General features: G+C 40.5%; 1 protein-coding gene across 1 annotated transcript in view; it reads right to left on the bottom strand.

Moving 5' to 3' along the window:
- Positions 1–1,233: 1,233 nt before the first annotated feature.
- ngef (neuronal guanine nucleotide exchange factor) overlaps positions 1,234–11,467 on the bottom strand; it is a 55,314-nt gene continuing 45,080 nt past the window's right edge. Inside the window, exons 13-16 of the mRNA XM_070882256.1 lie at positions 10,875–11,033; positions 7,037–7,116; positions 6,232–6,336; positions 1,234–2,384 (exon numbers count right to left, since the gene is read on the bottom strand). Coding sequence (XP_070738357.1) covers positions 2,185–2,384; positions 6,232–6,336; positions 7,037–7,116; positions 10,875–11,033 — 544 coding nt within the window. The 3' untranslated portion in view covers positions 1,234–2,184. The remainder of the gene's footprint in view (positions 2,385–6,231; positions 6,337–7,036; positions 7,117–10,874; positions 11,034–11,467) is intronic.

Raw genomic sequence — 11,467 nt, forward strand, 5'->3', positions numbered from 1 at the left:
TATAACATTGCGATTTTAATTGTCCTCTTTATAAGATTACAGAAATCCCCCGTTGTGTAAAATGAAGGAACACATTGTGGATGAAACTCTTCACAAATTGCTGAAACTGTTTTACAATGCAAAACATTAATTTCTGTTCTTTCCTTTATTCAGCGTTTATTGATCGGTTTCATGAATATTTAATAGCCACTTAATGACTCATTCATAATCACAATATTTATATATGCAAATTTTTCTTAATTCAAAACCTCCTGATGTGCTGCACATTTAAACTCTCTCAGCCAATGAAAAGTTCACATTTGTAGAATAGAACGTTGATGGGTGGATATTCCTCTATGTGCCTGGCCATTATTTATGCCCAGAGGAAAATCTGCCCCTATTTATAACACTGCCATGCATCTGATAACTTTGAAACAATTAAGTGCTAAAATACGTCTCCAACCTAAGTTACTGCTAGTAAAATTCTGACAAATGCTGAAAATATTTTAAATCCTGAAAATACCTTTACTTTATTGTCAAATTTATGTAACTTCCCCTGTTCTTAATGGACTGATACCATGAGTTAAATATAACCAATGTTCAGCCAAACAGTTTGCTTGAAAAGGGAAAGCAATTTAACTGTCAGCTAAGTTTAAGGATCAGTTTCAGGAAGCTGAATTTATGTACAGCAGGGGTGATGGGTGAATAGGATTTGAGGTGTGTTAGGATATGAGCAGCAGAGTTTTGGATGAAATCAAGATTATTGCATTGAGTCTGGAAATAACGGCATGGACGTAGGTGTCAGCAGCAGGTGGGTTGAGGATGGTTATGTTATAGAGGAGGAAATAGGCAGTCTTTGTGACGGAGAGGATACGGGGTCACTAGCTCAACTGGGTCAAATAGGATCCCAAGGTTACGAACAGCCTGAAACCGTGCCCAGGGAGGCGGATTAAATCTGTGGTGATAGAACAGAAGTTATGGTGAGGGCTGAAGACAACGCTTTTTCTCTTCACTGAAATGGTTAACTTTATTGCAACCAAGTGCTCCAGTTTGATAGAAAAACTCCCAAAATTCAGCAACTGAGGAAGGGTCATTTTGTGAAAGACAGCTATAATTTCAGCTTGCAGGTTAATGAAAGTTGTTTTCTTAATATCAGTTCCCCTCACTATTCATCTTTAAAAGCCTATTACCAGAGTTGTCATTTGTCTGCACAGAAGTCCTGAACTGCAACTGATTTCTCTTCTCTTCTATTCCACCATCTATTGCATGTAGAAATAGCAACAGGATTTAGACTGAAGCTGAATGAATAATCTTCATGATATTGGTTACTGAGTATAGTGCCTCCCTTCCTAAACTTATTTTTAGATATTTACCTTAGTCAAATTTCATTTTCCAGTTTAATTCTTCATGTGGTAGTTGGTATCTTTAATGTGGCTCCTTGTAACCAAGAAACATTTCATTGGGAATATCAGCAAAATGCCTTAGTTTATATTTAGAAAGTAACATACCAAATAATAATCTCTGGGGTTAAGGCTAGGAACTAAAATACTGCTGGCTAAATGCCAGAGATTTGAACAGTTTTATGTAAATTCCCTTCTGGGAGCCTTTTGGTCAAATATGTAATAAACATAATTGACCCGTTATATGACGTTGTGTGGGCTTGTTGAAGAAACATACAGCACTGGTGCAAAAGACCTACTACATTTTCACAGGTGACCTTACCATTCATACAGAGACTTACAGCATTTAGCTATAATATGGAGTGTAATTCTTAAAGGATTCTTCAAGATAGAGATTTTATCTGTAGCTTTCCATGTTAAAATTCATCCTCTGATCTCTTGCCATTTAAACATTATCCAAGTGTAGCAGGATTTATTCTAATTCAAGTATTTTCTTCTGTATCTACATAGCTGCCAGTAAATTTTAGCTGGAATTAACCTTTGTTTGGTTAAAAAACCGTCCTAATAATCTCCCTTCAATGTATTTAGTGGCTGAATTTTGCAGATGGAAAATATTCACTTTGAATCGTGCTTTTACTGTGTAGATGAAATAATTTTTAAAATGTAGCATTCTTTGAATTAAGTAAAAACTTTTCACAATCTGCAGTTTTCTGGTAAAAAAAGTCACTGTTAACACTGCCATGCAGAATGATGGGAGTTTCGCAATCTGTCAAAAGTGCAGGCAGGACAAAAGAGTAAGATTCTATCACCGCTGATGGATCAGATTTCTGTTGGTAAATTTTCTCCCTTCCTTGTTCTTACTTCCATGGCATTCCTCCGCCTTATAGATTCTATAACATTCTTTCCTGTTCTGAGCTCGGAGTTGTGGATTTTTGATCTCCTCGACCATTTGTCTTGGAAACCAACCTTTCTCTCCATCGTGCAAACGATCTCCTAATATCCAGCCTGAAAGACCAAGTCTAGAATCACACTTATTATCAATGTCTACTCTCCTAACATATCAATTCCTATTCCGTTCGCAGAATCACAGAAGTTTATCACACAGAAGGAAGCCATTCGGCCCATCGTGTCTGTGCTGGCCGAAAAAGAGCTATCTAGCCTTATCCCATTTTCCAGCTCTTGGTCCGTAGCCTTGTAGGTTATGGCACTTCAAGTGCATATCCAAGTAATTTTTAAATGCACTTTTCAAAAACTTTAATCCTTTTTTAAACCAAATATGTTTTAATTAAAGTTTGTGTTTTTCAAAGAGATGTTACTTCTAGACAGTAGGGCACTTTTTCACTTTTGGTATCTGCTGTCATCATCTATGACTTATAGGCCACTTATAGCACTGGCGAAGAAAAAATGAATATCTTTTTGCACTGTATTTACAAGGGAGAATTAAATTTGCCTCTTGCTAATCTAAAAACAATTAACTGTCTCTTCAAATAGTGGATGAAGAATATTGAGACAAATGCATTTATACACTAGTACCCCAAAAAATTTCAGGACCTGCATGTTAATCCATTCCTCCATTCAGTCGCCAAATGACCCAGTTGTTAATAATTTATTCATTGAAGATAATAATAACACTTAAAAAATGTCAAATTTACATAAACTGAGGAAGTCTTTGGGCCCAATATACTGCAATATATAAACAATTTGAACTTGGATTACCATGTGGTAGATTTTCATCATCACACCTGGGCGATAATCTGGCGGCCACTCAATCTCCTCCATACCAGATTCATATTCACTGCACCACATTCAACCCCTCATCCTTTTAATTCTCCTTTTCCAACCCCTGCCATCACTTAATAATGGCATTCTTCTTCATCGCCCCCCTCTGTTTAACTTGGCACTTTTCTCTGCTTTCAAACCAGTTCAACTTTATACTTTTCTTCCACCCACCTTTCAAGCCGCCTCTGTTTCCTTCCTCACTTTACACTGTCACTGCCCCCAACAATTCATACAGGCACTCTCTCCCCCCCGCCCCTCCTACCAATTCATACAAGCCTCCCCCCGCCCCCCACCACCAATTCATACAGGCACTTCCCCCCCCACCAATTCACACAGGCACTCTTCCCCCACCCCCACCAATTCATAAAGGCACCCCCACCCCCCCCCCCACCAATTCATAGAGGCACTCTTCCTCACCAATTCATATAGGCACTCTCCCTCCCACCCCCACCAATTCATACAGGCACTCTCCCTCCCACCCCCACCAATTCATACAGGCGCCCCCCCCCCCCACCAATTCACACAGGCACTTACCCCCCCCCCACCAATTCATAGACACTCTCCCCCCACCCCCCCACAAACTCATACAGGCACTCTTTCTCCCCCTTTCCCCCCCCCCCCACCAATTCATACAGGCAGCGCCCCCTCCCGCCACCACCCCGCAAACCAATTCAAACCGCCACTCCTTTGTGCCTCACCACTCTCCTTCCCCACCCCCCTCCCCACCACAGAATGCCGTCTCTAGCTTCTTTCATCTTCTCCCCTCAACTATCACCCCTGTTTCTGCCCCTTGGCCTCTCCTCTTCATTTCTTCCTCCTTCGGGACTTTATTGTTCTCCATGCTTCCCTTCATTGTCATCAATTCCTCCCTGTTCCCTCAGTGCAACAGTCCAACTGTGATTCCCGACGCTCCATACTATAGGCGGGAAGTCTCACATTCACAATAATTTCACATATTATGCAGGGGCAAGAATCACTCCCATTAATGGTAAGAACAGCATTGAGCAAATAGGAGCCGACTCTGCTATGATTTTCATCAACCACTGACATGCAGACTGGACCCTCAACATGAAATGATTGGCATGTATTTTTTTTTAAACTTTCATTATAAATCAGAGGGAGGGCTTTGAATCTAAGAATGTTGCCAGACTCAGCTTAAACTGATTTCAAGAGAAAACTTCATAAATTATATTACTAACTTTTCTCATTATTTAAATATCTTTAGGTTGTTTACTGTTCTTCAGAACTTTCTGATTAAAATTTATTTAGTTGCCATGACATCTTTTCTCTGTTGTGAAATTAAGTAATCCAGGCCTTGTTGGAGGTCGAGATAGCCTCGCGGAAAACCAATGTTGGAGCGGGGACCTCAAGCAGGCATTCAGCCCCTGATTTATATACCCAAATGTCCTAACACCTGCCTCAGGCTTGGTAAAGGACTATTTGTCCTTACCCAATATGGCAGGTGGTGCACTTCCAGTCCTACCCGTCATTTTGGAGCCATAGAAGGCCATATTGTGACTGCAAAAACAGGCGTTACGTGGCTCCTGTGCATGAAGCGGGTATGTAGGAGGGATTATAAGTGTGTTGTGATTTTTGCACGTTTCGAGCTCTTTGGGTTATATATGTCCTTATGGGATTTCCTCTTTATCTGGGTTACTTACAGGAAGAAGAGGAAGTCAAAGAATGCAAGAATGCCATTTAGCATCACCGCCTAGTAGAAGGCCTACTGCTATCCACCTTTACCCTGCCAACCGAGTATACTGGTAAAGTCACACATTCTTGTGCTTGTCACTGGAGTGATACATTTGGAGGCTATGCTTTTCCAAGGAGACAGTATTGTGATATGTGCTGCAAGAGGACCTGTAATCAATTTCCAGGGTACACATAGTACTGCCTGTTACTGTAAAATCGAGTATAGACCTGAACCTTCATTGCCTTTGGCCCCTTCCAGATTGCCACAGGGAACACCAGTAATCTCAGCCAATCTGCAGGCCAGTAAAATAAAACAGCAGGTGATTGATGCATTGCTTTCCAGAGCAAATAGGTTCATTGGTTTCCCAGTAAACGACCATTCACAGAAGGAGAAGGCCTGGGTTTTGCCCAAATTCAGCATGTTCCCAAAATGTTCACGTGTTAACGTGGGTGCTGCTGCCCAAAATAGTGGAGCCTTCATGTATCTCAAGGGCTTCCACTCGATCAATGTGCAGCTAGTCTGTGATCATTTACACAGGGTTATGCCTGCTTTCCTGGCAGCAATCTTGGCCTACTGTTTGTTTGACCCAGTGTGAAAAGAGTGGGAGCTTGGCTCCTTGGAGACCAATGCAGTCATGGATTATGACATCTGGGCAGCATCCAGATATACCTGCTGAACCCGGGTATAAGGAGATCAGTACATGAGGACACATTTGTTGAGGGAATGGTAAATCAGGGAGTCGGATGCCTTGATACATTTGAGATTTCCTAAATTAGAAGCCAGCTATTATTGTGCCTTACATCGAAGTCTGTACAACTTTGCTGTGCAATGTGGAAGAGACATGGAGCTATCAGAGAAGCTGGGCCCTCAGCTGGCTCTGGGTGAAGACCCATGAGAGATTGAGCATGCTGAAGATGATGCTCGTGACCCACAATTTCCAGCCACCAGAGCCGTCTGTCAGGATCTGATTCAGGAGTCCTTCAACCTTAGACTGATTTGACAAAGACTCCGACTGTCAAGGGTACCATTTCTCTCATCTAATGTTAAAGTGTGCAATACAATTACAAGAATATTCTCTTGTCACAATGAAGTGCTGCCAAATGTTATTTCCCTTGATGAGATCTGTGTTTTGTTGCTATTTGCCACCCTGGTGTTACTGACTCAGTATCCAACTAATGTGCACTACTACCTAATCTAATGCTTCTTCTTTGTGCTCTCCCAGTGACCTGGAGTACTACAGCACAGAGAACCCATCACTATAGAAACTGGGATAAAATCAGATACTCTCCATGTTAGTGGGACTAACACAATGCAAGGCTGAGATGGGTGATTTATTAAAATACTGAATTTGCAACTGTACTTCGCAGAAATGATGTTTACCATCTACTGTCCATTCCACAACATTGAGGATGTCAGCAGCTTCCAACGAGAGCTCATCAGGTTCCTGCGCTGTGTACCTCTGGACACACTGCACCTGGGGACAATCTGGTAGAGTCAACAAACATTAGTGAGATTGTAAGAGAGCGGTAATCCTTTGATTATCAACAGATGAAAAAAATGGACAGTCTTTGGATAACTAAGATTTCTTACAAGCCTCTTTTCATTTAATTACAATATATTTTATCTGCAGACAAGGGGTGGAGAGGAAAATGTAAATATTTGCACTGCGCAATATGATTAGTCTAACTGTTATCTATGTAAACTTTATAATAGTGTAAGACTAGTCACCAGGGGGCGCACCTGTTTGGAGACCCAAAGGTCACCTGCACACCACGAGCAAGCAAGTATAAAAGGTTATCTGCCATGCTGCTTCAGCTCTCTGGAGTTTGATTAAAGAGACTAAAGTCATATCAGTTTGAACTTACAGCATACAGGCTTGTGGAGTTGTTCTGAACATAAGACTAACAGTCAATTCTTTTGACTTTTGTGCTTATAGCGTCAAGGGAAATTCCATTTCGGGCACCCAGTACTGGGTCAGATAAAGCACAGTTTAAGTGCTGAGTAAAGCTCTTTCTCCTTTTTGTTGGTTACAGGAGTAGGATGCTACTATTTGTTTGCTCATTGAATGTTAGTGTAAGAAATTAGAGAAAAATATACAAGGGACAAAAATCCACCCCTGATCAAAGACAGAGAGTACGGTTAGGTAGATACCTGGGTAGGAGCAAATGACTACATAAAGCCTTACCCCAATGCAATGAGCTGGGAGAAACATACTTTGTTCTTCGGTTCGGAACGAGTGCATGGACCCAGCGTTTCTTATCACTCCTGCAAAATAAATTTGTGGACAATTAAAATCAGTAAAATAGAGGAGAAAAAACCCAGAAAAGCTCAAGCACTGTAACATCCCAGGTGTGATATAAGCTGCTATACTTTTCCATGTACATCAGAACAGGTGAAAAACTTTGCATTTTTATTTGCAAAAACCTTTTCAGTGTAAAACTGAGAATCATTCTTTGTTTGGCCCATTACATTTCCAAGAGACATTTTGTTATCAACACCATTTTATAAGTAAAGTGGCTTTTCTTATTTTTGACTTGGTGGTAAATTTTCAGCCGATAACCAAATTGTCAAATAGTAGGCATAATGACCCTGTGGCTTCTATAAATTCAAGTTGAATGGTATTTCTGCCAGTTCTGAAAATCGGAGAATCACAGATTAGTCTCTTCTTAGACAGTCCCACGGAGTCGAGGATGACTTGCTTCCACACTGGTATGAGTTCTAAAGTGAATAATGAGACCAATGCGGGACCTAGAGTCTCTGTCACAGGGGTGGCAGGTGGTGGTTGAAGGGACGGGTAGGTGGGGTGCTTGGGTTGTCATGCGCTCCTTCCGCTGTTTGTGCTTGGCTTCCGCATGCTCCCAGCGAAGAGACTCGAGGTGTTTGGCGACTTCCCGGATGCTTCTCCTCCACTTCGTCGACATTGACATAGAATTGTACGGCACAGAAGGAGGTCATTCAGCCCATCGAGTCTGCGCCGGCTCTTTCGAAGAGCAATCCAGTTAGTCCCACTCCCCCGCTCTTTTCCTATATCCCTGCAGTTTTTCTTCCTTCAAGTATTTATCCAATTCCCCTTTGAAGGCTGCTATTGAATCTGTATCCACCACCCTATCAGGCAGTGCAATCCAAATCCTAACCGCTCGTTGTATGAAAAATTTTTTCCTTATGTCGCTTTGGTTCGTTTGCCAATCACCTTAAATCTGTACCCTCTGGTTATCAACCCTTCAGCCATTGGAAACAGTTTCTCTTTGTTTACTCTTTCTAAATCCGTCATAATTTTAAACAACTCTATCAAATCTCCTCTTAGCTTTCTCTGCTCTAACTGGAACAACCCCAGCTTCTCCAGACTATCCACGTAACTGTAATCCCTCATCCCTGGATTCTAGTAAATCTTTTGTGTACCCACTCCAAAACCTTCACGTCCTTCCTAAAGTGTGGTGCCCAGAACTGGACACAATACTCCAGCTGGGACCACTAGTGTCTTAGAAAGGTTTAACGTAACTTCCTGGCTATTGTACTCTATGCCTCTATTTTTAAAGTCCAGGATACCATATGTTTTATTAACTGCTTTGTTCACATTTCCTGCCATCTTCAAAGAATTGTGCACAAACATCCCCAGGTCTCTCTGTTCATGCACTCCCTTTAGAATTGTATGATGTATTGTCTCCCCTCATTCTTCCTACCAAAATGCATCACCACACACTTTGCTGCATTGAACTTCATCTGCCAGATGTCCACTTATGCCACCAGCCTGTCTATGTCTATCTCCCTCACTGTTTATTACACTTCCAAGTAACCTGTCATCTGCAAATTTCGAAAGTGTGCCCTGCACTCCCAAGTCCAAGTCATTAATGTATATCAAAAAACAGCAGTAGTCCTGGGACTGAATCTTAGGGAACTCCGCTGTATACCTCACTCCAGCCTGTAAAACAACCAGTCATCTTCATTCTCTGTTCTATCCCGTAGCCAATTTTGTATTCATGCTGCTATTGCCCTTATCATCAAACATCAGCGTCTCCCTGACAATGGTGGCAGTGCAAGCCTAGAGCAGCTGGTGGGAGATTTAAACATCAGTGTCTCCCTGACAACGGAGTCAGCTTGAGCCTGGATTAGCTGGAGGGAGATTTAAACATCATTGTCTCCCTGACAACGGAGGCAGCTCGAGCCTGGAGCAGACAGAGGGAGATTTAAACATCAGCATCTCCCTGAAAACGGAGGAACACGAGACTGGAGCAGTTGAAGGGAGATTTAAACATCGTCATCTCCCTGACAACAGAGGCAGCTCGAGTCTGGAGCAGACGGAGGCAGCTCGAGCCTGGAGCTTTTACAGGTCCTATCAAGAGGACAAAATGAGAAATAAAAAGTTGTAATATTATGACATCACAGGATGGAGGACAATGATTGGTTCTTCCATACTAATTGAATCACTGGACAGGGAATTAATCTTAAAGAAAGCTAATAACTGATTTAATTTGATTCAATTGCTGATTTTCTAATTTGAACTTAATTTATAATTATGGTATATTTTGTTTAATTATAATTAATCTTTATTATACTGATTTTACTATTGTATATTCCTTATTGTACTATTTACAATGTAATTTGAATTTCTTTTTAAAATTTTCTCCCGTGTCTATTTTGGCTGCCGCTTCGGACCCGAGCCTTTAACCTCTTTTTACACTTCTTTCTCATGCTTTTTCTCTCTTTCCCTCAATGGTCAATATCTAACGTGTTGTAAAATTAATGTGAAGCGCCTTGGGATGTTTTACTACGTTAAAGGCGCTATATAAATAAAAGTCATTATTATGCCATGGTCTTCAATTTTGCTAACAAATATAATATGTTGTACGTTACCAAATTCCTTTTGAAAGTCCATACACACATCAACTGCACTTCCCTCATCCATCCTCTGTTTCCTCATCAAAAAATGTTGGGAAAATGGTGAAGATGAAGCAATATTGCTCACCTACCATTATTTCCACTTGCTTCTTAAGTTATCAAGGTAATGTGAGTATTAGGAATGTAACATTACAGCTGTGTAAGGAAAATCTACATAATGCATTAGTGCATTGTAATGAATATAATAATTCTATAGTTTTAACATAATCGACTGAAATTCTGAATAATACTTTCTGCATTTAACTGTTATAGTTACAGGAGATACATATATCTCTCATCTACAGTACAGATAAGGATTAGAGACACTGCATTACAGTTAAAGAATATTGGGCGAAATATGATACATTAACTATTACACTGATCAACATAATGACTGTAGTTCTGGTAGCAGAAAGACTGGGTCCATTGAAATTTCAAATCAAACAGGTTTGAGAACAGCTTTGACAGCAGAAGCTTTGAAAGATCTTCCATCTTGTATATTATTAGAGTATTATTTGCATAACTTTTACTGAATAACTGTGTGCTGATTTATTTTTGAAATGCTTCCTTTCAAGACTAAGTGCGATGACAGCCAGCCCTGCTGTTCTCATAAATACTGATCACATTCACAAATAAGTAACTAGGGGAAAAATGATATGAAGAGATTAGTTTTGCCGTATGGATGTCACATCCCACAGGCTGAAGTGTAAAAGAATTGCAGCTGCACATTCTGGTAGAATAAAGCAATAATCAGCCTTGTAGGTAGCAGGATCCACACCCCAGCACCATTTACATACTGCTTCATAGAACCCATTAGTTGGCCGATAATTAGAGGATCTTATGGTGGAGATTAAAAAAAGGAAAAATTACAAATGCTGGAAATCTGAAATAAGACAGAAAATGTTGGAAATACAGACTGGAGATTTTTCATTAGGATAGGTCCCTATCCAAAATATTAGCCTGCCTATTCTCTCTGATGCTAACAGACCTGCTCCTGGAGCTTTCTGTGGTGGGGTATTGGTGGAACCAATCTTCTGCCTAAATTATTGAGGGAACTTGGAGGGATTCGACAGAAATTCAAAAGCCTGATTGGACATTTCCAGCAATTTTCCATTTTTATTTCAGAGTCCTTCTGTTGAGATACTTACAGTGACTTTGCTTTCAACATATATTGGATCTCTCGGTCATTGCTGTTCTCCAAGAGTCGTAGCGCGAATACATTTGCAAGTGTCTGGCCCTGGTCTTCCAACTCTTGGATCCGGAGGAGGCCTCGAAGTGCGTAGTCAAACACTTCATATCTGTCACCACTAGAAAAAATAAATATAACAGTTAAGAGCCACCATGCTGCTGAATAGTTTGAAGAGAATTTCCACAGAGTTTGTCCAATAAATAGTGTATGATTTAAGAGACAATTCTGGAATCATCAGTATAAAACAATATTTTTCTGTCCCTCAGTGATGTGATTGGAAAGTCTGAATGGATTCAGTCATAATATTGTACCGTATACTTTTACAACTTAAATAGAGGTTAAAGCTACATCATAAGATATTTCACTATCAACACTGATCCATTTCCTTCAGAACTACCAGTGGTACTTTATGGTAAATTTTACAATTCTACACTCCTAGGCCAAGAGTACAGAAATTGAAAATTTTTCTTTCTGTTTTTGCTCTGATATTATATCGGAACTATGAAGAAGTATCATGGATGATGGCAGTCAAGTGTGTAAACTGCAATTATT

This window comes from Pristiophorus japonicus, chromosome 6 (genome assembly GCF_044704955.1).
Source record: "Pristiophorus japonicus isolate sPriJap1 chromosome 6, sPriJap1.hap1, whole genome shotgun sequence".
NCBI classification, from domain to species: Eukaryota; Metazoa; Chordata; class Chondrichthyes; family Pristiophoridae; genus Pristiophorus; species Pristiophorus japonicus.